Here is a 26,109-nt window from a genome sequence, read left to right on the forward strand (position 1 = left end):
TTTCCAGTTTCTTTCCAGCTCCAGGCTGGGTCTTCAGCTCTCCTATTTCATCTATTCTCGAGATAGGGATGTCCCAGGCAGTTGTTTGCTGTGTTTCCTTCCCACCCCAGTAAGACTGGAGCTAAGCGTCCATTTCCCAGAAGACTGAACTGTGCTCAGGATAGAAAAGTGTCTGTCACAAATGCCAGTGGCAGAGCTGGCTGCTCCATCCTAACAGCCATCCTCCTGAAGGGCTTTCCCTGTGAGATGGAGCCCTGTCCGAGAGATGTGAGGTGGACATTCTGCTGAGAAGCCTAAGGCTGAAAGACCAAGCTGAAGAGCCAAGTTCGTGACCCTGGCCTCAGCCCCTGCCCCTTACCTCTAGATAAGCAGGCCTGGCCAGCTCCTCACTTAGCCACTATCATTAGGACTGCAGTCACCCAGCCACAGTCCCCACAACCCTACTTTAATGAGTCAACAGGTCATGTTCTGGAGCCCGGATGGGCACACCCTTCACCACAGCCCAGCTCACTTTGTGCCATATCCTCCGTGAAGCTAGGCTGGGCGCGCTGGTGATGAGACAGTGGGGATTGGGGGTCCCCTCCAGCAGTTCTGCAGGCCCCTCCTTACTGTGACAAAAACCCCTGAAGCAACCTCAGGAAGGCTTTATTTCAGCTCACAGTTCCAGGCAGTTTGTCATGCCTGGAAGGCACAGTGGCAGGCATGCACGGCAGCTGGTCCTATCCCTCTGACGTCAGGAAGCGGAGAGTGATGCATGCTGGTGTCCAGCGCCATTTCCTCTTCTTCAGTCCTGGGATATTCCCGACCACATTCAGGGTGGTCTTCCTTACTCAGTCAGAGCTTTCTAGAATCATGCTCGGAGACACGCCCAGAGGTGTGATTCTGTGGTGACTCTAAATCCAGTAACCTTGAAAATGAAGGTTAACTAGCATGCCTCTCTCCTTCCTTCCCAGGAGGAGCCTGTAATGCCAGCTTGCCCTGACACACAGGCCCCCGTTTGCCACAGGTTCTGTGGCTTGGTGGCCCAGAGGACCTGGTGCAGGGAGGCGCCCTAGCTGAGGACAAGCCTCTCTGTGTCAGGATCCCAGATCTGGGGCTAGTGCGCTTAGCTTCTTCCCCTGCTCAGGAAGAAAGTGGGTGGCCTAGAGGGTGTCAAAGCTGGAAGCCGAGAACGGCTGGGGTTTGAGCTTGGAAGATGCCACACGTCAAATGAGACAGCCCACCTGTTTTGTTTGGCCCCGTCCTGGTGGTGAGAGTGGAAGCCAAGGCCGTCCTACCCACCGTGAACTTGGGGGAGGGAGGGAAGCCCACCGACTAGTTAAATGAGGCAGCTGCTCCCTCCTGGGGCCTTCATTCTCAGATTCTCACCTGGGCCTGTGGGGGTGGGGGACTCGGGAAGGAGGCAGGTGACAATTCCCCCAGGAGAGGTGACAGCCCCGAGGTGGGAGCCGCCACCGCCACCTGAGAGTGGGTGAGGAGCAGGTTAGCTGGGTGAAAAGTTCGCTGCGAGGGGAGCTGTCTGTTTCCTTTGCTTAATTTATCCACTATTTGGCTAACCTCACTCTGAACCCAGGCCCGAGACCCCTTGACTCTCTCCCCCGCCTCCCCACTGGGCTCCTGGGCCACCACTATCCCTCAGCCCGCCTGTGGCCAGTCAGGAACATGCTGGCCTTGAAGCAGCCTGGGGCCCTCGGGCTGCCCAGGGAAGAGGCCTGCTGCCTGGACAGCAGTTATTTATAGCCGAGGTCTTCTCCCCATCTTTAGTAACCAAAATAAAGTCCAGTTGCCACGAGGTCTGGGGCCTCGGAGGCCAGACATCCACCGAGGCCTACAAGATGTCCCACCCGCTGCCTTCACCAAAAACACAATGGCCCTGGAGATGGTGACCTTTCCTTCGTGGCCATCTGTCATCCTGGCCGAGGGCTGCAGCTGGACGCTCGGGCCTGGTGTCAGACGCAAGGCCAGCCTCCTTCCCTTCTGTGACTTCCATCTGTCCTCGGTCACTCGGAGCAGGCCCTGTAGACCCGCGTTTCTGCGTCTCCCTCTCCACCTCACCTTGTTTTCACCCTATTCTGCTTATTTACAGTATGTGGTGAGCGTGTGCATGCCGTACAGCACACGTGTGATGGTCAGGGAACAACTCGTGGGGACTGGTTTTCTTTCTGTCATGTGGGACCTTCCCATTGAATTCAGGGGGCTAGCCTTGACAGCTGTCCTCTGACCCTACGTCATCCTGTTGGCCCAGTCCCTGTTCTCTTTCTCACATGAAAGAGGGGTGCGTGCAGTCTTGGCAGTAGTGATCCTTCTTCATCCAGGCTGTGACAAGGGGACAAGCTGGGGAGCCGAGACAGCACCTTAGGTCTCCTCATTATTGTCACAGCCTAGATCACCCTGCCCCTCTAGCCAGTGTGATCAGGCCCGTACTCACCTTCTCTGACAGCCCATCTCTGTGGCCAGCTTGACACAACTGGGAAGAGAGGATTGAAGAGCTGTGCTCATCAGATTGGCCTGGGGTCATAGCTGTGGAGCATGTTTGTGATTGCTAACAGGTGTGAGAGGGCCCAGAGCACTGTGGGCAATGCCACCATCTCCTGGGCAGCTGGGCCTGGGCTGTGGAAGAAAGGTGGACATGAGCCAGGGAGCCAAATTCCTCTGTGGCCACTTGTTTCAATTCCTGCTAGAGCCCCTGCCGAGCTTCCCTCAGTGATGGACTGTGGCCTGGAAGTGTGATCCAAGCGAACCTCTTCCTCCCCGAACTGGTCTTGGCCACGGTGTTTCTCCCAGTAACGAGCAAACTAGGAACCTTCCTGTCTCCCGTTTATTCTCCTGTAGTGATCTGTCTGGCAGCTAGGACGGTCACATGTTCCCAGCAACCGGTAAACTAAAGACACAGAAAGGACAAACTGTCCTGTCCCCGCCACCGCCGGGCCTCCGAGGCCTTTCCTCCACTCCCTGCTCTGACTTGTGCGTGCACAGGTGCATGTGGTCAGAGCATGGCTTGTTGTGGTGGTAAAGAGGACCTCCCAGGCACGGGGCACACACCTCTCTGTAGCCAACAAGCGATATCAAGAATGCTTTCTCTGTGTATGTGTGTTTGTACATGTATGTGTGTATACGTGCGTGTGCAGGCCAGAGGTCGACATTGGGTGTTGTTTTAGTTAGGATTTCTATTGCTGTGAAGAGACACCATGACTGTAGCATCTCTTATAAGGAACACGTTTAATTGGGGCTGGCTTACAGTTCAGAGGTTTAGTCCAATTATCGTCATGGTGGGAAGCATGGCAGCCTGCAGGCAGACACAGTGCTGGAGAAGGAGCTGAGAGTTCTACATCCAGATCAGCTGGGCCTGGCTTGAGCTTCAGAAAACCCTGGTGACACACTTGTAATGCAAGTTTCGGTTTCTTAAAAAAACAACAACAGCTCAGTTATGTTATATAAATACGGTTTGTTTGAATCCCCAGTGTGGGGTTTTAGTTGGGCTATACTTTGTACAGTGCAGGGCACAGCTTTTGCCAGCTGGTAGCGGCCTTCTACCCTGCTGCAGGGAGAGGGATGTGGTCTAGGGCTCTAGAGGATATAAACTGAGAGCCCAGAAAGAGAACGCATGAGGCGGCCTGCAGTGTTGGCCTGTGGAGTGCAGCAGTTTGGAGAGACCTGAGAGACAGATTGTGTGGCAGTTTGGAGCTGACAGACAGAGAGAAATGCTTCGGGGTGCAGCGGCTTGGAGGAGAGTGCTGGCTGCATTTGCCGTTGACAGAGAATGGTATAGCCCCCGAAGACCCATCACTCATCTAAACAGCATGGAGATGTAAAAGCGTCTGTGCCCTCTCTCCCCACTAACCTTCTCTCTCCCACCTAGGGTTGGGGGGGATTGGAGAAAAGGAGGTAGATTTGTAAATACCCCCAAATAAAATAGAATTAAAAAAAAAAAGTGCTACATACACTTCCTCCAATAAAGCCCCACCCCCTAGTAGCGTCACTTCCTGTGGGCCTGTGGGGGGGGGGGGGCTATTTCCATCCAATCACTTTGCACCTTTGGCTAGGCTGGCTGGCCAGGGAACCCCAGGAATCCTCCAGTCTCAGCTTCCCTGGCCTTGGGATTAACAGATGAGACACACACCCCCCTCCCGCTGCTGCTGGGGGCCCCTTCATGCCTAGACAACAAGTCATCTCAGACCCCCCCCCCCCATGGGCTTCTGAGATTTGAACTCACATTTCTTCTGCCGGACTTAAAGGCATGCACCACCACACCTAGCCAGGCATTCTGTTCCATAGCTGTGTGCTATTCCTAATCTGGATGAACTGAGGTTTCTGCTTGTTTTCTCTGCAGTGAGGTCGGAGGTATAGTTGGTCCTAAGCATAGGGCCCAGTCAGTGTCACGTGGGTGGCTGTGGTTCAAGATCCTCTTGCTAAATATCCCTAGCCCTTTAGGACTTTGGCCATATCAGTCCCAAAGATAGTCACTAGACCTGTTTTGAACTTCCTATGAATTGAACCGTTCTGAGAAGAGTCTTTTTGTCTCCAGTTCCTTTTGCTCAGTATTGTGTTTTGAGCTTTATCTGTATTGATGTGTATGGCAGGGACCCATCTGTCTTCAGCGCTATGTAATGTTCCGCCACGGGAATCTTAACCAGAGCCTCTCTATACGACAGGAGGTAGAGATGTACACAGCTCTGTGCTCCCCTCAACAAACACAATCTGCAATAACTCTTTCTGCAAACCTTTGTGTGCACTAGAGCTTTGTGACTAGAGACTGCACATGTCCGCCTGTGGACAAGAATAAAAGGTTTCTTTCTATGCTTTGTCCCAGAGATTTTTTTTTTTTTTTTTTTTTTTTTTTTTAATTCTGGAAGATCATTCAGCAAAATTTGTGGAGCCATCATGGTCTGGGCTGAGCTGGAAAGGGCCTGTCCTGTGGGCAATGGTGAGCTATTGAGGGTTCCAAGCAGGGAGCCATGCATTTAGATCTGTATTCTGGAAGGCTGCAGGGAGGGCTGGAGGAAGGAGGGGACATAGTGAGCGACCCCATGGCCACCTCACCAGAGTCTTCAGTCATAGCAGGGTGACCCCATCTCAGTGTAGTATCAAAGAGAAGGCAGCCTCAGAGGCTCAAGTCTACAGTCACAAACAGTACTTCCTTTTCCTGGGGGCCTCTGCCCAATGGTCACTCCCTGACTCCTGGAGATCTCTGTCTGTCAGACAGGGGCCTCCAGCCGCCATGAGAAAAGGTAGGAAAGGGACCCTGTGGGAAGGGGTGCGTGTCTCCCTTCTGTCCCAGTACACAGAGGCCCTAGGGAATGGACCCATTCTTTTCTGTCTAGAAGCAGGAACTGCTATCTCCACTACAGTCGGGAACCAGCCAACCCTGACCATCTTTCCAAGCTCTGGGCTTCTGTCTGCCTCCAGCCATCCTGCTGTTCCTCCCCCGGCTCTGTTCTCAGCTCTGCTCTTAGTGCAGATGAGCTGGGCCACAACCGTGATGCTGGCCTCATGAAATCCCATTTGGTTTTAGCCATCTTCCAGTCCTGGCCCAGGTCACCTCCCTCTGCTGGTTTGAGCGTTTCCTCACAGTCAGTTTTGGAATCTAGGATTTCTCTACGGAACAGTTTTGGCTATGGCCCTTCCCTATCTCCTTCTTCTCTTTCTGGTTCTGAATCTCTCCCTGGGTCCACAGGGTTCTCTCAGCTGGCTCCATCTGTGGTCATGGTCCTCTTTCCAGCTGTTCTGACCTTTTTTGTTCTTCCATGGAGCTACCCTGGCACCTCTGTGTCTGTCTGTTTTGCTGTCAGTCAGTCTGTCTGTCTGTCTCTCTCTCTCTGTCTCTCTCACACACACACCCCTTCCCCACACCCACCTAGCACACATCCCAGCAGCCTATTTTCAAGGCTAGCCTCTGTCCCTGGGAACAAAAATTTCAGAGATAAATCAGGACCCTTTCCAAAATTTCTTAACCTCTTCCACCCAGGGACCATGGTGGCCCATGGCTCCCAGAAGACACTGCAAGCCCCAAACAGCCTCTTGCCCTGCTAGGCAGTGGTAGTTGCTACCAAACAAGGACAAAAGCTTCAGAGCCTATGCAGCTATTCTGTCTGGGTAGTAGGAAAAGCTGTTCCCAGGGCCACTAGTGGACTAGACGCCATATGACAGCCTGGGAGTGGGGAGGTGAGAGAGTCCCTCTCCCTCTCTTCCTCAGGGCAGCAGTGATGGGCTGACAGACAGGCTGGGTCTACTGCCAACCACCATGCTGCCAACTGCCCACCAGGATGTTAACTGACCGCCCGTCTTTAGGAGCCTGCCAATTGCCTGTCACCTTGCTAGCCAACTGCCAGTCAGTCCAAGTCCTGGGAACTCCAGACTGCTTGTCAGGAACTCAGCCAACTGTCTGTCACTCCCCAGGCCAGGGGCAAGGCGCTGGGGGGGGGCACCACCAGTCATTCTGGGGACAACTACTGTTTGTGCTAACTAGCATCCTGTCACCCTCTCCTTGGCAAAGTTCTCACCATCTCCAGCTCTCAGTCCATGGGCTGCAAGGGACAGAACCCAAGACTCCAACTTTGTCTATCAGAGCATCCTCTGACTACTATCATTGGTTTATATGTGACAAGGGACACAACCCAAGCCCCCTGTAGCCAATGAGGATCAAGCCTGGGTAACTGGCATCGTGCTTTTTCTACCTCCCTGCAGGAGTTGGGCAGAGTGCTGGGGGATTGTAAGGGGATCTGGTAATTTATTGATTGGAACAATATGTACCAGGTATTTGGTTTACATAATTTTATTTATGTGTATGCATGCATTCACACACACACACAAAGCAAAGGAAGACTGTGCTTTTATTCTATCATTTTCTGCTTTATTCCCTTATGCTATCTTGCTGAGAACTGAGCTAGCTTGGTAGTCAGTAAGCCCAAGAGATCCTCCTGACTCTTTTGTCCTACCCTATCTGCCCACAGATAACCATCCTTATAGGCCCTTAAGTATACCCTTTTACATGGGTACTGGGGATTTGAACTTGAGTCCTCATGCTTACACAGCAATGCTTTTATTGAGTCATCTTGTTAGTCCCACCAAGGTCCTAACTTTGTGGGAAGGAGAGGACAGAGAAAAACAGGGAGGAAGAGCAAATAGGAAGGAAGGAAGGAAGGAAGGAAGGAAGGAAGGAAGGAAGGAAGGTGGATTGGGGGGGGAGAGAGAGAGAGTGCAAGAAGTACGTTCTACAGCTTCCCGCAGTGTATTGGCAGGGCTGGGGCCAACACTCTAAACAGAACGTCCCAGAAGGCCATTGGAAGTCCACCTGCTGGTCCCTCCTGCTGCAGTTGAGCTGGGAGTTGTTTCAGATTCCGGCAGGGAAGGCAATGCCATGGCTGAGACGTGGCAGGAAGTATCCAGGTTGGGCCAGGTAAAGATGCTGGTGAGTCATCACATGGATGGCTTCTTCACAAAGACATGAGACCAGGGGTTAAAAGCGGGGTTTTGCGATGAGACCCTGGGGTTCAAATCCCAACTGTACCATTTCTTAGACTTGTTTCCTTGCTCATCGCGTAGCTCTGGATCTGTCCTACCAAGCACAGACTCACTACTGTTATCGCAAAGTAATGAGAAATACATTTATTATTAATGGACACCTAGGAGAGCTGAGTATGTTAGTTCGTTATTTTTATTTCTCTTTTGATTTTTCTCTCAGAGGCTCCATCCTTCCGATGAGGAAACTGAGGCTTACAAAGGTTAAATTCAGGTTAAGGTGAAGCTCAAGGTCCCACTGAACCAAGACTTGGAGCTCAGCCAGGTATGGATTGCCTTAAGTTCCAGACCCACCCCTGCCCTGCGTCCTTCCCTGCTCTCAGCTGGTCTGGATGGACAGCCAAGATGGCTTCTCTTCATTCGGCCTCCCACAAAGAGCAGGCAGCAGGCCAGTAAGTCTGGTATGGTAAAGAAGGGTTAGAGCCTCCCCTGCCTACCCCCAGCAAGATGAAGCCCTTGGACTCCAATGTGGCACTTGGAGTGTGCAGCCTCATATTACCCTCACGCTAGGGTGGAGCAGCTCGCAAGCACAAGCTGGGTCCTCCCTCCTCTTCTGGTCTGGTGTTTTGCCCTGACCCAAGTCACCTTCCCAGGCAGGATCCAACTACATCCTAGCAGCAGCCTGGATTGAGCACAGCCTGTGTCTTCTTCAGCTGCTTGTTTCCTTTGTCTTGTGAACCTGGGAAAATGAAAGGAATGATAAGGATTTGGGGGTGGGAGTGTTGCTGGAAAATTCTGCAGACACTGGATATCTTACCAGGAGGGAGGCATGGATGCCTGAGCATCCTGAGACCTTTTGGAGGATTAGGGATCTCCACCCTGGAACAGAGAAAGGCTCCTGCTCCTGGATCTTCTGTCCCTGGGGTCCAGGCCGCTAAAGCTTCCTGAACCTTCGACCCACAGATATGTGTGGCAAACAGTGCTGACTCCAGTGGTGTTTGTTTGTTGAGACAGGGCCTCTCTGCAAAACTCTGGCTGCCCTGGAGCTCGCTCTGTAGACAAGGCTGACCTCAGATTTACAGAGCTCTGCCTGCCTCTGCCTTCTGAGTGCTGGGATTAAAGGCCTGCGTCACCGCACCCAGCAGTTATGGGCTTTTGAAACCTCACAGGCCATTCTCATGTCACACCTCCTCCAGCAACTTCTCAGACAGTTCCACTAACTGGGGACCAAGCATTCAAACGGTACGGGTGCCATTCTCAGTTAAGCCACCACACTCCCACAGCCCTGAATTATGGCAAAGAAAAAACAAGTGGCCTGAAAACCAAGTGCTCCCAACAGGTGATTCGGCTCCTTAGGAAACAGTCCATAAACCTGTGTGGGCCCGGCTGCTGAAGCTTTCTGTGCGTCCTGGGCATGCCGTTTGGAGAGCAGAATCCCAGCAGTGTGATGGCTGTTATTCCCAACTGTGCCTTCCGAGGAGTCATCCCTCTTTCTTCTCTTCCCAAGCCACAGGGAGCGGTGAGTCTCAAAGGACTTCTCAGAGCCGCCAATGCTGGGTTAGCGCCCACTAGGCACAGAAATACTGCAACCCTGCTTTCTAGAAAGCACCTTCCATCAGGCTGGGAACACAGCTGCCCTCCCTTGAAGCCTCTCCGCACCCCTGAGTCATTGCTCCTGACTGGGTCTTCTGAGCCTCAGCCAATCATACCATAGTCAGAGCCAGACACGCGTCGAAGGAGGTCACCACCCCAGGCCAGGCCAAGGCAGTGTGGTCCAGGTATTCTGAGGGACCATCAGGTTGTGTCTGGGGCCTGTGAGGACCACAGATACCTTGTCAGTACTTTAGCTTCACTGTGCCTTTTCTAGCTCGGTTCATGCTGGACAGTCACCCAGCTCCAAGAGCCACACGGGCACGAGAGATCTTTTCACAGAGGACGTAGCTAAGCCCATTGGACCCCAAAGCTATGAATTCCTTCCTGGAATAGGGAGCGTTAATTGCTGCCAAGACAGAACCTAGAGTCACCCCGGAGGAAGGGCCCTGAGCACACCTGTGGGGAATTGTCCGCTATGGGAAGAACGACCTTCATTGTGGGCAAGGAGCCACCCCCTAGGGAGGAGATCCTGGCCTGTAGGAAACCGAGGTTCTGCTGCGCCCTAGCACGCATGCGTTCGTGACTGCAGCCGTCACATGACCCAGCTGCTCCAGGGCCCTGCTTCCTCGATTTCCCCACAATGCTGACCTGTCCCTAAAACGATGGGCCGAAGTAACCCTTCCCCCTAAGTTGCTTTTGTCAGAGTATTTTATCACAGCGGCGGGACAGCCTCCCCTCCCACCAGACCCCAGGATTCCTCACTTCCGGAGGCGCTTTCTGGCTTCGCGGGGCTGAGGGAGCCGGGAAGTTTAGGGTGGGCACCTAAGCTTTGGCTCTGCTTGGAGGGGAGGGCCTGAGAGGTGGAGAGCTGGCGTTTTGAACAGATGAGACACGGTGGCTCCTGGAGTGTGAAGAACCAACCCAGTCTCGCCATGCACAGGTTTCTAGCCCCCCGCCCTACCCCACGTAGACACATATGGAGTCGTGTGTGCACGCGTGTGGGGGGTGGGGTTACATGTGGAGGTCAGAGAATAATACAAGAGAACTGCTTCTCCTCTTCTACTATGTGGACCTCGGAAATCTAACGCGGGTCGTCAGGGTTCACATCTGCTGTCTCTCTGGCCCCTAGTCAATGTTTTATTTGTTTGTTTGTTTGTAGTCTTGATACAGGCTGGCTTCAAGCTCCTTGGGTAGCTAGGGATAGCCTTGAACTTTTGCATCCATGTCTCAAGGGCTAGACATAAAAGCATAAAAGCATGTGCCAGGTCTTTTTTTTTTTTTTTTTTTTTTACTGTACTGGGGATCAAACCCAGGGCTTAGACGAGCACTCCACCAACTGAGCTGCACTCCAAGCCCCAAGGAATGTTTGGGAACTTAGTAAGATGTGTCTGGGAGCAGTTCCAGCCTTCCGTCTGCGTCAGCGGATATTTGTCGCCTTTGGCTTTGCCTGAAGCCAGGGGCGCGTGTAGAGAGAAGTCCTATGGCCTAGTTCTGTCCCCGTACCCCAAGAATAAGGACATTCCTCAGGGGAGGGGGCACACATTTGTCTTCCATCAGTTAGAGACAACACAAAGGTAAAGCCTTCCTTCCGTCAGATGAGGCTCTCAGGTGGGAGGGGGAGGGCCTAGCGGTGACGTCTGGAGTCAGCCCAGAGGTTTTCAGTTCCTTCCCTTTAGGCATCAGCTTGTTCCTGGGGGGTTGATGTCTCAAAGTATTTGGTCCCTGGGAGCTACTGGTGACCACAGGACCGAATTCCTGACCACTGGTCCGGCCAGACAGCATGCTCCCCTGGACCAGGGCCACACAGGGCTGAGGTCTGATGCCTCCCTGAGCTTGGCACCCACGCCTGATCTGTTTTCTCCTTGGGGCTGGGGAGAAACCTCCAGCCTGGCAACTGGGTCATTTCTCAGGACCCAAAGCTTCTTTGCAGGGTTGGCACAGCCTGTTTCATCCCTCAGGGGGGTGGGGGGGAGGGTTGGCGCTTGTCGCTCTCCTTCACTTAGACAAGCAAAGAGACAGAATTAGCTCTCCACTCTCACTCTTGAAGCTCTCCAGGCAGTCAACCCATCCCAGGGAGGCACCAGAGAGGCCTCCTGGGAATCTGCCCAAGGCTTTTTCTCTGGTTCCTCTGGGAAACACTCCAAAAAAAAAAAAAAAAAAGAGCAAAAGTGGGGTACTGTTGTGTATCTAGTGCTGGTGTGTATCTGTTGTGGGGGACAGGCCCCACCCTACCACCAAGAGAAGCCATTGAACCATTGGCATTCTGAGAAACCAAGAGCTGCCCCTGTTGCCAAGGCAGTGATCACGCTTGGTAGGCCCTAGGCGGGGGGTGGGGTGGGGTGGTGGTGGTGGTGGTGGTGGTGGCTGGCCAGACCATGCTCATCCCAGTGACCCACCTTATTGCCCTGGGATTCTCACTACTCTTGTGTGGTTGACCTGAAGCTACTTCAAGTGTTAATTGCTTGTCTGCTCCCCCCCCCCCCCCCGAGATCTTTACTGCTCAATGAGCAAACGCTCACTTAAACCAAGTGATTCTGTGTAACCTTGCCTCCCAAATAATCCCTGATTGGCCAATGGCCTTGGCTGGGCAGAAGAGAGCTAGGTGGAACTAAAATTCACGGGCTTGGAAGGCAGAAGGATTATGGGAGAGACGTAAGTGCAGAGAGGAAGGAGGAAGAAGGAGAAAGGAGGTCGCCATGGGTTCTCATGAACAAGAAGCACGTGCCAAGGAGGAGTTTGCTCTGAGGATTGGCATGATGGAGAGCAGCAGCCCAAATGAAGCATGTGCAAGTACTAATGGGAATTTTGGATGGGATGTGCAGCTGGGAGATAACGAGGTAGCTTAGGGGGTTTAGGATTATTAAAAAAAAAAAATCTGTCTTTCATTTCTATAATAGCCAGTTAAATAATAACTACTGCATTTATCTTATTAATCAATATTAAGTACTAATAATTCTATAACACACTGCATTTCTAGTTTATAGGCCAAATGCAACTTCATGGAAACTCCAATGATCAAAGCATCTTCAAAAGATTGGCCTGCAGGCCATGAGCACAGAAACATATCAGCTGCTGCTCAGACATCGTCAGAAAATCCGGGCTCAGTAGACAGCCCCCGCTCCTTGCCCCACTCACTTATCTCTGTCCCCAGATCCAGCCTCTCTCCTAAGAGCCATCCACAGGCACCTGTTCTGGGAGATTGTCCAGACACCACAGTGAGCTGAGACAGGTAGTGACATCCCATGCACTAGAGGCATCTGTCCTCAAGGACCAAAAGGCAGATAATGGATGGTCCTGATTGACTCCTTGTTGCTTCCTACTATCTTGCCATGGAGACCTCTGTAGCGATTGCTTAGCACTGGTGTGGGCTCCAGGACCACTGCACCCTTGAGTTGGCTTCTCCCTATCCCTGGATTGAATTCTAACTTCTCCTCATAAAGTCTTCTTCTGTGCCCTGACAGACCATGTGAGCACTGTATTCAGCCTCCCTGGATTTTTGGCAGGCGTGATCATATGACTGGATTTGGTCAGTGAAATGGGGGTGGAAGGGACACACACTGTTTCCAGGCAGGACTTGAGGAGGGCATGAGGATGGACCAGTACAGTACATTTAGCTCCTGGGACACCTCCTCTTGGATAGTGGCTTCCCAGAGCAAAGACAGTTTCATGAATAGGTCGAGGCTGTGGTGCAGACACCTTCCCTGTTTGAAGCCCTGGTGTTCTGGGGGTCATGTCTGGCTGACATCCACCACCAAGTGGGTACTTTCTGATGGTTACTCTGAGCTGGTTGGTTTTTGTTTGTTTGTATTGTTCCCCTCCCCCCTTCAGCGGCTGCAGGGATTGCTGATATCCTACAGTGACAGCACCATGTCTCAGCCTGGCTGTGCCCTGTCGTTGCGCCATAAAGAGCAGGTGCCAGCCAGCCCACTCTCATCTGAGTCATCTCATCCTCCCTGCTGTGAGCACAAGGGTCCAGCCTGAGGTGCTCGGGTCTCTGTGGCCTATGTGCAGCTTTCAAGGTGTGCCTCACTATGTCAGAGGCCTAAGACCTTCTCATTCCTGTCTGGGGAACCCCTACCTGCTCCCTGCCACTTCTGCAAAAGCTGTATAGATGGATGCTATAGCCAGATGGTCCTATCTGAATTGAGAGTCTCAGCAGAGGACCATGGGAACCTCTGCCCTTGACTGAGACCATGCCAGCTTCTTCTACTCTCTGGGCTTTCCTTCTCCCACAATCGGATGTGCGGTGGGGACTGGAACAGGCCACAGTGCTGTGCTAAGTGATGGGCTGTCACTGTTTCTGCCACCTCAGGATGCTTTCTCTCCCAGATGAACGGCATCTTCTGCTGCTATCACCTTGGCTTCATCATGCGGGGTAGACAGCAGGTGTTCAGCACAGGCTGTTTATTCTTACGTTGGTAGCCCAGTGGGGCCAAGAAAGGACAGACGGTATTCTAGCCATGATCAGCTCTTCTGTGGACTAGCTGTTAGGGATCTTACCGGGGAAGCCGCGTATCTGGAGGGGCCTGGCCATACCTCCTTCCCTCACTGCCCCCTTGGGGGCAGTCCCTCATCCACTCTCTGTAGACCTTGAGGCAGACCCCTTCTCTCTCACAGGATGGGGCTTGTGGCTGGGACAGGCTCCTTCCCGGCTGCCTCCCTGCCAAGGATGTGAGCACAGGAAACTGAGAAAGCCACCTCTTTATTTTGCGTTCCTGCCGTTTAACCAGTTTGCATGAGCTGAGGATGAGAGGGTTTTGCAGGCAAAGGTGGAGGGTCTGGGGGCAGACTCTCCTGGAAATAGATGCGCACTGCCTGGGTGGGTTAGACTGGAGAAGCAACTTAACAATAAACCCTACAGAGCGAGAAATGTACAAAGTTGTCGGGTGGCTGCTGGCTGGCTTCTTGCCTCCCCATGGGGGTCAGAGTTATACCCATCAGTCCTGCACAAAGGTCCTGGAGGTGACCTGGGGAACTGCAGAATCCTCCCTGGGGACAGGAACGGTCCTGCTCGCCCAACAGACGTGCCAATGCAAGGGCACATGGGTGTGTGCCTGGTTGCTGTGGCTGCCCCTCAGGCTCCGTAGCTCCTCAGGCATGTCATCCTCCGGCCTCTATGTCCTCCCCTTGAAGGTGTTCATACAGGTGTAGGTCCCTGAGAACCTGTGGATCTCTTCTAGTGCAGCCTGTGGGAGTATGCTGAGGAGAGAAGAGCAGACGGTCAGTAAGGCGGGCGACAGGGGTGGGGTCAGCGGTGACAATGACAAACAGGGTAGTAGACAATGGTCTCAGGCACTCTCCCCGTCTCCTCTGCAACCCACACTCCAGCTCCTCTTCCAAAAACATCCCCTGAACCCTTCGGATCAGCGATTTCGCTTGGTAGAGGGCCAAGCACGGGGACAGACAGGGCACCTTGTGCTTTCCATGAGCTCGGTCTCTTCCCAGACGCAAGCCAAAACTTGACTGTCTGTGCCGAGACAGAGGTGACTGGGTCATGAAGGGATCCGCCCAGTCATGGGTTGATGAGCAGTCCGGGGAGTGGTACTATTGCTAAAGCAAGCTTGCCAGGCATACTTGCTCTGTCCTGTGTGGGGAACTCTCCATCACGTCAGGAGGCGGCGGGGAGGTCCTCGCCAGCATGCTACACTAGGCTCAGCTTCCAGAGACATGAGATACGAGCGCCTCTGCTGCTGCTGCTATTAAGTCTTTGTAATTTTTTTTTTAACTATGTGGATGTGTGTATGCCTGTCCATACACTTGAGTGAAGTTGCTCACTGAGGCAGAAAAGGGTACTGAATCCCCTGAAACCGGAGTTAACAGGAGGCTGAGGGCTGTCTGATGTCGGTACTGGGAACTGAACTCGGATGTTCTGCAAGAACAGCAAGTGCTCTTAACCACTGCCCATCTCTCCAGCCCTCGTTGAAGGAGATCTGTCTCTCTATGTCTCTGCCTCTCATTCTCTCTCTCTCTCTCTCTCTCTCTCTGTGTGTGTGTGTGTGTGTGTGTGTGTGTACACACTCACTTGCTGCAGTGCACATATGAAGGTCAGACATGGGTGCTGGGGATCAAATCCAGATCCTCCTGCTTACACACCAAACGCTTTACCATCTGTGCCATGGTCCTCCTCCTCTGGTGGCAGCCTGGTGCCTGCTCCTATGGAGGCTCCTTGGGCAGTGAGAGAGCAATCTTGGATTGAAGGCTGCAGTGTGCTGGGATGGTGTGGCTGTTCCAAGTGCCCTCTCCCTTGCTCTCTACCCTCGGCCTGCACAGGGGCTGTCAAAGGGAAGACCCAGGGCCAGCTGCCACTGTTCCGCGCCACACAGCCAGCGGCTCGGCTTTTCTGGGAGTCTGGTAACGACAGGGTGGGCCTGGAACGAGGGGCTGCCCTTCCTGACAAGCAGGAGCCAGGCTCCTGGCCGCAGGGACACAGCTCTCCCCGTACTGGGAGAGCCAGCCCCATGCGCTCGCCCCTTCCGCCCGGGCTTGTCTTGCTCTTCTAAGTCTGGACAGTTCTAGGTGAATTCAGTGCTGAAAAAATTTTAGAGGACACGCCTGTCATCCCAGTACTCTGGGAGGAAGGCTCAGGCAGACATCTGTGAGTTTGAGGCCAGCCTGGTCTATACAGCGAGTCCAAGACAGCCAAGGCTACACAGAGAAATCCTGTCTGGAAAACAAAAAACCAACAACAAAAATTCTAAAGGAGAAAATATCTACATTATGAAGCCCACATCCCAGGGTGGGCTTCCCCAGTAAATCCCACCTTGCTAGAGCTACGGCACTTCTCCAAATTCTGAGTCTTTGGCATGAAAAACCCTGTTCTCATTAGACTGAGCTTACCTGGGAGCTCAGGCCATGACTGACAGTCTGTGGAACTGTGGTTCTTAAAATGTGGCCCAGAAACTCTTGGGGCTGCTTGAGATCTTTTTTCAGGATATTTTAACACCTCAGTATAACTTCTCTGTCTGTCTATCAGCAGGGTCTTATATCACCCAGGCTAGCCTCAATCTGCCTATGTAGTTGAGGATAAACCTCAGACTTCTGATCCTCCTGCCTCTGCCTCTCAAGTGCTGGGATTACAGGCAGCAGCCACCACACCTGGTTCACGAAGCACGGAGGACAGACTGATGCGCGCCTTTGTGCACGCCAGACAGGCTCTCAACCAACTGAGCCACACCCCCAGCCCATCAGTTTTCTTATCCTTTTATTCTCTCTGCACGTGCGGTGGGGTTTCCCAGAGGTTTTGCTATAGGGGACTAGCCCAGCTCACTGAAATAGGAAGCAGATGTGAGGATCTAGTTGTTTCAGATTGAACCAGACAATGGAGAGATCTGCAAAAACACAGCCCAGTGGCTCTCCTGACTACTTGTCAGTGTTTCAGAAAACATAACTGCTTGCCATAAATATGTACTTATGGGTTGGGGGTAGATGGGGAGACCCAGTAAAGGCCTGTCTAAAAAGACTGAGAAGGCAAGCAAGCAAACAAAACAGCTGTGATAATTTCACAGTAACCAAATCGCTCTGTTACTGCTCTTTCCAAGTGAAAAATCTAGTAAATAGAAACTAATGTGTAAATCTAATTCCCCTCTCTATTTTAATTTCTAATGCAGTACGTAGCAGTATATTAAATTCACATAAACAAGAGCTGTTTGGATTCCCTGATAATTTTTAAACAGGCATGATAGTGGATGCTTATAATCCCAGTACTAGAGACAGGAGAATTTCAAGTTCAAGGCCAGCCTTGGCACTGAAGTGTATTCCAGATTAAGCCTGAGCTGCAGTGGGCTTTGGCTCAAACATAAACAAACAAACATCTCACAGAGACCTTGGACCACCAAGCCTGCCTTATTGGCCAGGGCAGTCAGAGGAGCCACTCCTTGACCTCTACCCTCAGCAGACACGACTAATCGAGCTCACATTCCCATATTCTCCTGCCTGTTGCCTTTTTCCCACTGGAGTAAAAGAAAAAGTTGGGTCTGAACCTGACCAAGAGCTGTCTCTCCCCCATTCCATACCTTTTCAAGATAATGAGGATGTTCATGGTCCACGGGAGCAAGAGAAGGGCCTGGTTTTGCTGCATAGCTTCCACCGTCCTCCGGGCTACTGTCTCTGGCTTCAATGGTGGGAAGAGGTTGGGAAACCTAAAGCAGGAAAATACTGGTTTCTCCCAGAGAAGTTGACCTTTCTGCCAGGGATGACCTTTCTGCCGGGCATCTTAGCAAGGGGCTGAGTTTGTGAGGGCATTGTCTGGTCTCTTCTGTGTGAGGGAGGCTGTGTGATTCTCTCCCAGTCCATGCCCGTTAGAGTCCTGCCCTCCATCTTGCTCCAGGTGAGTGGAGCCATGGCTAGCAGGGAGTATCTCTGGCAGAGTCAGGGAACTAGAGTTTACCCTGCTAGGCTCATTCCCCACAGCCCTCCATGGCTCCTGGCATGCCAGACTCCCTCCACATTCCACAGCCTGGTCCAGCCCTCGGCCTTCTTACCCTACTGCCTGCTCCTCTTCCTACTTCCTCTGCTAAGAGACCTCCACCTCCCCCACGGCTGGGTGGCCTGTGCCCTTCGCTCCTTTCTAGCTGTCCTCACCACGCCAAACGCCTGGAATGACCTGGCCTGTCAGGTTGTTCCTCCTCCATGGCCTGTTCCCCCCACCAGATTATCGGTTCTCTGAGGGCAGAGGCCCGGTGAGTTGCATCCATTTCACTCTTGGAGTCTACTGGCACACAGTAGGTACTCTATACTTGTCATTTTGCCCCACTCCTCTGTTGGGCCTTTCTGCTAGGGAGGTCCTCAGCCTGCTGGTTGGCTATCCAGTCAGTCAAACACTTACAAAGTGTCTTCCCATGGAACTTCCGGGTGACCAAGCGGTCATACTCAGACAACAGGGCCTCCCCATGCCTGTTCAGAGGCACCTGACCTCAGACCCGTGCAACCACGGTGTCCCCTGAGTCCTGGGCCCAGGCACAGACATTCTCTCCAATGTATGGAGCAGGGAACAGGCACAGCGCAGCAGGCGACACACGGGTGAGCTCCTGGCCACTATTCCAATGTTCCAGGGTCTCTGTTCTTGGCTCTTCCTGCCTCCCTCAGTTTGAAGTTATAGTGCACACCTTGCTGGCCCTGACCTCTGACCCTCCAAGGGCTTGTGATCCGCTGTGGCAGGAGTGAGATTAAAGGTTGTTGGGTCATCAGGTGTGATGCCATTCCTGAGCAAGGGGCAGCCTCGGGGCTCACAGACTGCACCCCTTCCCTGCACCGCCTCCCGTGTGACAAGCCCAGCTTCGGTTGGTTTGTGTGTGTGTGTGAGTGTGTGTGTGTGTGTGTGTAAGTGTGTGTCTGTGCAGGAGTGTTTACATGGGTGCCGGTCCCTAACATGTCTGTGTGTGGAGCGCAGAGCTTAACTTGCAGTATCATGCCTCAGGTGTCATCTGCTTTGATTTTCTGGCCCGGGTCGTTCACTGGCCTGAAGTCTGCTGACTTGGCTAGCCTGGTCGGCCAACAAGCCCTAGGGATTGGCCTGTCTCTGCCTCCACAGTGCCGCTCGACAAGTGTATGCTATTTTGCCTGGATTTTTATAAATGGGGGTTCTGGAGATCAGACTCAGGTGCTACTTTGCTGACTCGGTTTTCTTTCCAGGCCGAGAGAGTGATTCTCAGAGCCCCACGAACCTACGGCCTAGAAGGTCGTATGCATACCTCGGCAGCGGTGTGCATGCCGAGGTAGCTCACTGATGCCGCAACTCCAGTGATGGAGGCTGTATCTGCAGTCCCTAGCACTGTCTTTTGGGGGAGGAGAGCCGGGACAGCAAGGCCCAGCTGTATGGGCTTCTGGGGGACCCTTCCTGCAGAAGGACACAACGGAGAGGCCTCAGACCTTTTAAGATTTCCCCCTTTCTGTCCACGGTGGGTGGGGATAACAGTGAGCATATGTTTTCCGGCCATGCCCTTGGCTCTCACCAGCACGGCTGCAGGTGGCTAGTATCCATCCAGGAATCACAAAGCGGACAGAGCCAGTCTGTTCCCACAAGGCACTTCCCCAACTTGTGAAGTAGGGGGTGCTATTCGCAATCACTTTAGAAAACATAAACAGGGAAACTGAGGCACAGAAAAGTCAAGTCACTAGCTGGGGGGAGGGGTTTACACAGAACTGGGATTCGATCCCAGAACATCAGGACAGCCATGAGTATAACCTCCCTGATATTCAGGGTGTATGATAAATGTGTTTGCGAGCCAGGGAGAAATATTGCTTCTGGACAAGCTCTAAAGAAACTGTCTTCTAGGAAAACTGGTAAAACTCACTTAAGACCATGTTTAGTCTTGGTAAAAATAGTGACAGCACGGCACGGTCATACACTGTTATAATCCCAAGCACTCAAGTAGCTGAGGCAGGAGATCACTGTGAGTTGGGGGTCATCATGAGCTACAGATGAGACCCTGTCTCAAAAAATAACAGAGGAAACATTTCTTTTACGAGCAACTTGTGTGTCCTAGGGTTTGTGCTAGGCACCCAATCTTCACTATTTTACCAGCAAGCTACCAGGTAAATACTGTTCATCTATGACATTTCATAGATGAGCGAGGAACAGCTCTGAGAGGCAACAAGTCTTCCCCTAAATTAGGTGTGTGATGTGTAGCAATATGATGGTCCAGATCAATGCCGTTTATTGCCTGTGACGTCAGTCATCACCCCATTGTACAGACTGGCAATGAAGCCCACCCCAGGTCCTGGCATTCGAGCATAAATGCTAAGCCCGAGTGGGCCTTGGGATTTCCTCAGATGGGGCTGTAATTTGCATCTATTAATTAAAAAGTTGTGTGTTTGTGTATGTGTGTGTGTGTGTACATGTTTGTGTGTATGTGTGAGGGCACATGTGCCACAGAATGCATGTGGTGGTCAGAGGGCACCTTGCTGGAGTCAATTCTCACCTTCTACCATGTGGGTCCCAGGGATCAAACTCAAATTGTCAGGCTTGGCCTTTAAGCCCTGAGCCACCTCACCAGGCCTGGCTCTGTAATTAAGGCTCACATCTTTAGGGTACAGCTCAATGAACTTTTGCTTGTTTCACCAGCACCATGAAGTTTCCTCGGTCTCCTTCCCAGGCCTAGACCACTGATCCTGTCTCTGGGACCATAATTCTGCCTGGTCAGAATGCCATGCACACGGAACGGTGCAGAGTGTGCTCGCATGGCTTCTTTCACTCAGCAGCACAGATATGAGCTTGGTTATGCAGGTCACACGTCAATACTCGTCTCCTTTTTTGTTGCTGGGTAGTATTCTGCTACCACTACGCACTGTCAGGACTGGTGTTTTGTGGAGGCCCCTGTACTAAGAAGCAGGAACCTAAATAAATCCGGGAAGCTGGTCTTGGACTGAACAAAATGGAGAAAGCCAGCGGAGCACCAGCATCCAGCTCTCTCTGCTTCCTGACTGTGGATACAGTGTAACGTGCTGCCTCCTGTCTTCCTACCAGAACAGAGTGTAACCTCAACAAACCCTGCCTTCCTTAAACTGCTTTCGGCAGGCTGTTTGTTACAGTATCTGCAAAAGTAACTAATACAGTGTAATTAGTATCCTGTTGCCTTGGGAATGGAAAACGAGGTGAGAGTTGCCAAGGCCAGGGAATTTGGGGCTCCTTCTGTGAAGACCACTGGCTGGGCTGACCCAGGAGAGGGGCTGGCCTCACCCACTGACCTGACTCTCATGCCAAGGCCAGAGGATTCTGGGGCTCCTTCTGTGAAGACCACTGGCTGGGCTGACCCAGGACGGGTGGCCTCACCCACTGACCTGACTCTCATGCCCTGGAACATCTCGGTGCTGGTGTGGAAGGGCAGCACGGTGGTGGCGCCGACACCTGGACAGTCCAGCAGCCCCAAGGTCAGGCTCTCCATGAAGGCAAAGGCCGAGGCTTTGGACGTGCAGTAGTCGATGGCGCCGGGGATGGCCGACAGCGCAAGCACGGAATTGAGGCACACGATATGACCGTTCTGCAGCTCCAGCATGCGTGGCAAGAAGGCCTTGGTGGTCTGGGGACGGATAGCGGGGGTCAGTGTGGAGCACGCGGCTTCTGCCAAGCCCTGCGCTCCTGCACGGGAGAGAACAGCCCACTCTGGTTGCACAGTTACTCCAGTGACTCAGCCTTTAGCAGGGGAGGGGCTGAGGCCTCCCACTGCAGAACACTAGGCTAGCGGGTCAGAGGTTCCTGTGTGTCCCTGCCAGTCATCCCTTTTTACCTAGTCACTTTGCCGTTGAGTATCCCTGCTAGCATGAGCCCTGGTCCCACTAAGGCTCTCTTTCCGCCACCCTACCTAGGCTCCCTGCATTGCCTATGGCTGGCTCTGGGCCAGAAAAACCCTTACCCAGAATTGGCCCAGGGTGTTGACATGCTGGGACTTGAGGAGGGCATCATCATCGCTGTCCATCAAGCTTTTCCCATGGACCACGGCGGCATTGTTCACCAGGATGGTGATGTCACCCACCTGTGGGCAAGAGGGGGCTGTGGAGCCGTGAGGGCAGCCAGTCCCTGTGGGCTGTACCTGCAGGGGCACAGACCAGGCTCCGCAGCCACCAGCCACATGGCCTTTCTGAGCATCAGTCTTGTTTATAAATGGCGCTGGTGCCATACCAGCTGTGTCTGAGGATTAGAAATAATTTATGGTACATACTATACCCAGAACATAGCATATTTATAATAAATGAGGTTATGCACATAAAAATGGTTAATGTTACTATGAGTGGAATATGTAGCAAGGTGAATTCTTTTCCCTTGGCGCTCACTGGCCTACCCAGCCAACATATCTGGGATTAGGGAAGAGATTTTCCCAGAAGGCAATGGGACTTTTGTTCCTCTTGGTCTCAGAAAGACACGAATAGAGCCTAAATGTCCAAGGGAACACAGAGGTCTGCTCTCACTGTGTTATCACCTGTAGTCCCTGCCCAGCTAACCTGGACCAGCTTCATGGAGAGTCCCCAGAGGTACCCTGCACAAACGCCAGCCTGCCACGGCAACACCCCTCCCAAGACCACCTCAATTCAGTGTGCCGGAGCCAGACATACGCAGGCTACTGACCTTCTCTCGGACGGCTTTGGCCATCTGGTACACTTCTTCCCGGTTGCCCACATCACAGACGAAGTAGTGGCACTCTGTGCCCATCTGCCGAATCTCCTCTGTCGTCTCCTTCAGGCATTTCTCAGTCCGGCCCCAGAGAACAATCTGGAAGGAGAGAAAACCTGCATGGAATGGGTGGCTCTGAAACAGGCTATATAGATACCATGACTGATACCAGGGATTCAGAATTTTAATAGTCTTTAAAGTGCTGGCTTCCTTGATGCCATCCACAAGTACCCAAAGGTTACCGGTGAGTTTTAAGTAAAAATTATTGTTGTTGTTGTTGTGTGTCTATGTGAGCACATCACAATGCATGCTTGTGCAGTGTGGAGGTTGAGAACTTTTACCACCATGGGTTTGGGGATGAGACTTAGGTTGTCAGGACTGTTTTTAACCTGCTGAGCCGTCTTGTTAGTTGTCTTAGGGTTTCTGCTTACATGCATGTCTGTGTGAAGGTTTCGGATCCCCTGGAACTGCAGTTACAGACAGTGGTGAGCTGCCATGTGGGTGCTCAATTTGAACTCAGGTCCTGTGAAGGAGCAGCCAGTGCTCTTAACCACTGAGCTACCTCTCTAGCCTGTCTTAGGGTTTTTACTGCTGTAATGAAACACAATGACTAAAAACAACTCAGGGGAAGGAAGGACTTAGTCAGCGTAAAGTTTCAGGTAGTTAACAGTCCATCCCTAAGGAAGTCAGGACAGGAACTCACACAGGGCAGGATCCTGGAGGCAGGAGCTGATGCGGAGGTCACGGGAAGGTGCTGCTTACTGGCTTGCTTCTATGGCTTGTTCAGCCTGCTTTCTTACAGGATTCTGAACTAAAAGCCCATGGGTTGCAGAACCCACAATGGGCTGGACTCTTCCTCATCAATCACTAATTAAGAAACATGTTCTCTAGGCTTCCATATAGTCTCATCTATGCAGACATTTTCTCAGTTGAGTCCCTCCTCTCTAGCTTGTATCAAGTTGACATAAAATTACCAAGCACACTGGCCAGCAATGTTTTTTTTTTTTATTTTTATTTTATGTGTATGTATGTATGGGTATGTGTACATGGGTGCAGGGTACAACAGAGGCCAGAACAGGGTGTCAGATCCCCTGGAGCTGGAGTAACAGACTGCCTGATTATGGGTACTAGGAATAGCACTCGGGTTCTCCGGAAGAGCAGCAAGCGCTCTTAACCCCTGAGCCATCTCTCCCGCCCCACCAAGATTTTAAAAGGGACACCACCTAATCTCAAGTGAGCCAGCACACGTATGGCCAGTCTGCTGGCATGTTACGTTCAAGCCTTTCTGAGCTACCTTCCCCAGCAGGATACCCCTTGCCAGCCCAGTGCCAGCCTTTCCCTTGATTCTTAGCAGTAACAGAAAAGCTTTCTGTACAATACTCCAGAGTGTTTTCTGTTAGGAACCAGCGGGCCTTCTCACCAATTATGTTTGGAGCTGGGATTATTCCCACCAGCCACCAGGAAGGACGGGGTCACACTCGCTTTCTACAAGGCCTTGGAGAGCTGCCACCTCCCTGTGGTCACAGTGGGAAGAAAGGATGCGAAGATAGACAGGAGAGAGACAGTGAGAGTCCTCCTAAGAAGCAAGGGCTTCCTTAGCCAGCAGGTAATAAGTGAAGGATTGACAGAGTGACCTTGCGGGACCTGTAAGTGGGTGCTTAGCGGGGTTGGTCAGATGCATCAATGGTGCACAGGGGATACATGTATGAAAGGACCATAGAATTCAGATACACCAGCATAAGAGAGGCAAGGCTCCAGCCAGGGTCAGCATTTTTTTTTTCTTTTTAAAAAAATTTACTTATTTTTATTTTATGTGTATGTGTGTGTGCCTGATGTATGTATGTGTTCTATATGGAAGCCAGTGCCTGTAGGCCAGAAGAACATTCAATCCCCTGGTGATTGGGAAACACCAGGTAGGAGCTAGGAACCGAACCTGGGTCCTCTGCAAGAGCAGCAAGTGCTCTTAACTACCAAGCCATCTCTCCAGCCATGGGGGCTGGATGTCATTATGAACCATTGTGGTTTTCCTTAGCACAGGGAGGTGTGCACAGGGTTCCATCGGAGGGAGCCTGGGCGCCCCATGACTCTAGAGGAAGCACTCCTCCTGGTTCTTGGTTGCGTGCAGACGGCCAGTGTCTAAAGCTTGCCGCAGTCTGCTCAGAATATTTGCATCAGGAGACCAGCCCTGCCAGCTAGGCTGGAAGATGGCCCTGGAGAGATAGTGGTGGTCAGGTCTGTGGGGTGAAGGTCTGTGCAAACCATCTCCTGTAATCGGGCAGTGGCCACAATCCTGGTCCTCTTGAGATCACTGTGTGCTGGCAGAGCGGCTCCACCTCTTTCCCTGGTACTGTGGCTAAGTGCCTCTGTGAACCTGGGGTGCCTAGGACCCAGTTCTGTTCTGTTTACTTCAGCATCTCAGCGCCTGCCAAGGCACAGGCTGTCTGTTGGATGAACGAATGAATGTCAAAGGCCGAAGCTGGGACAATGTGGCTGAGCTCTTCGCAGCCCTTGAACCTTCCATACACAAGTCGGTGTGGACCCAGAGTCAGTGGGGCTTAGGGTTTCCTGAACATCCAGCGCCGCGCACGCAGATGAAGAGCTAGCCATGGTGCTGGGCAAAGGTGCGTGGCGGAGGGTGGGTGGGGCGGCAGGGGAGTCTCTCTGGATGAATCTCTGTGTCGGTGAATGCCAGTGCCTGTCTGAGTACTCACCTGTGTGTCTGCAAGTCTAAGTGTGCATTTGTGCGTCTGCAAATGTCTGTGTGTCTGATTGTGCACCCCGCCTGTGAGTGTGCACTCATGTGTCTATCTGTGAGTGTGCATGTCATCTGTGGGTGTCTGTGTGTCTGTGAGCTTGTTCTGTGTGTCTGCACCTGTGTCTATGAGCCTGCCTCTAAGCACAGAAGCGCATCTGTGAATGTGCGCAGCCCTATGCGCCTGTGTCCTCAGGTCCTCTGGTAGATGCACACAGTCTTTGGATAGGACACCTATGTCCATCTGTCCTTCTGAGCCAGCCTGTACCTCTGTGGTGACGGTGGCTCCCATGTGGCGTGGCAGACTGCTTGAAGGCACAGGCCTCCAGGGTGAAGCTGTTCCTCCTGGAGCCCCTCTCTGGCCTCTGGGAAACTGAGTCCCTGACAGGTGCGACGCATACAGCAAGTCTGCCCATGTAGCTCCGCCACAGTCCCCTGGGGGGGACCACACTGGTGATGGGTCCTGCCCTGGGCCAGGTGGAGGGTGGCAGGGAGAAGTGAGATTTGAGGGAAGGTGGCTAGGACCCTGGGAAAGGGGTAGCCTGGACGCTGGTTCAGCTTCCATGTAATTTCCTGCTGACCAGCTGGCAGAAGCAGGCTGAACTAAGCTTATGAAGCCAGGATTGGCGTTTCCACACCTCTTGGCCTCCAGTTTCCTGTGAGGTTAAACAGCAGGCTTCTGTCCCCTTCCCTTCCAGATAGGTGGGTAGCAGGAGGAGGAAAAGGGTCCCTTGGCCCTTGGTGTGGACTGCCAGCAGGGCTTGCCCTGCTTTGCCTTACTGTCATCTGCTAGTGTCAGTAGCTGAGGCCCTTCTCATCCTCTTGGTTAGAGACTTTCATTACCTACTTTCCACACTTGAGAACTGAGGCTCAATTAATTAAGACAAGTGTCCAAAGCCATGCCTGGGATGTGACGGAGGTGGGACCTGAACCTAGGCTCCATCCTCTGCAGGTGCAGTCCTGAGCCATGGCAGGCTAGGCTAAGCATTAAAGACCCAACTCCAAACCTGTCCACTGCCGACAGCCATTCCTGCCCGGAAGGTCCTCCTTGCACCTCATCCCCCCACCTGCCAGGGCCAGAGAACAGCTATGGGTGGGGGCTAAGCCCAGTGCTGGGACCTTAGAGAACAAACACAGTTCCCCCCTCAGGAGCCCAGTAAGGAAGGTTGAGGGATGAGGGAAAGCTCAGTCACAACTGAGG

The 26,109-nt window shown here is 52.6% G+C and overlaps 1 protein-coding gene and 1 long non-coding RNA gene across 4 annotated transcripts in view; both read right to left on the reverse strand.

The window, feature by feature from the left end:
- Positions 1–630: 630 nt before the first annotated feature.
- LOC132652721 (uncharacterized) lies at positions 631–4,352 on the reverse strand. Its single transcript, XR_009590292.1, has 4 exons — positions 4,214–4,352; positions 3,239–3,401; positions 2,429–2,610; positions 631–907 (listed from the first exon to the last, which is right to left on the reverse strand). It is a non-coding gene; the product is annotated as an uncharacterized LOC132652721 (long non-coding RNA).
- A 9,382-nt stretch (positions 4,353–13,734) lies between these two features.
- Dhrs3 (dehydrogenase/reductase 3) overlaps positions 13,735–26,109 on the reverse strand; it is a 34,060-nt gene continuing 21,685 nt past the window's right edge. For 2 of the 3 annotated variants that reach the window (XM_060379125.1, XM_060379123.1), the window contains exons 2-6: positions 22,112–22,255; positions 21,402–21,521; positions 20,737–21,068; positions 17,064–17,189; positions 13,735–14,250 (exon numbers count right to left, since the gene is read on the reverse strand). In XM_060379125.1, coding sequence (XP_060235108.1) covers positions 14,166–14,250; positions 17,064–17,189; positions 20,737–21,068; positions 21,402–21,521; positions 22,112–22,195 — 747 coding nt within the window. In that variant the 5' untranslated portion in view covers positions 22,196–22,255 and the 3' untranslated portion in view covers positions 13,735–14,165. The remainder of the gene's footprint in view (positions 14,251–17,063; positions 17,190–20,736; positions 21,069–21,401; positions 21,522–22,111; positions 22,256–26,109) is intronic. The other variant, XM_060379124.1, reaches the window with a different exon arrangement.

This window comes from Meriones unguiculatus, chromosome 3 (genome assembly GCF_030254825.1).
Source record: "Meriones unguiculatus strain TT.TT164.6M chromosome 3, Bangor_MerUng_6.1, whole genome shotgun sequence".
In the NCBI taxonomy this organism is placed as follows: domain Eukaryota; kingdom Metazoa; phylum Chordata; class Mammalia; order Rodentia; family Muridae; genus Meriones; species Meriones unguiculatus.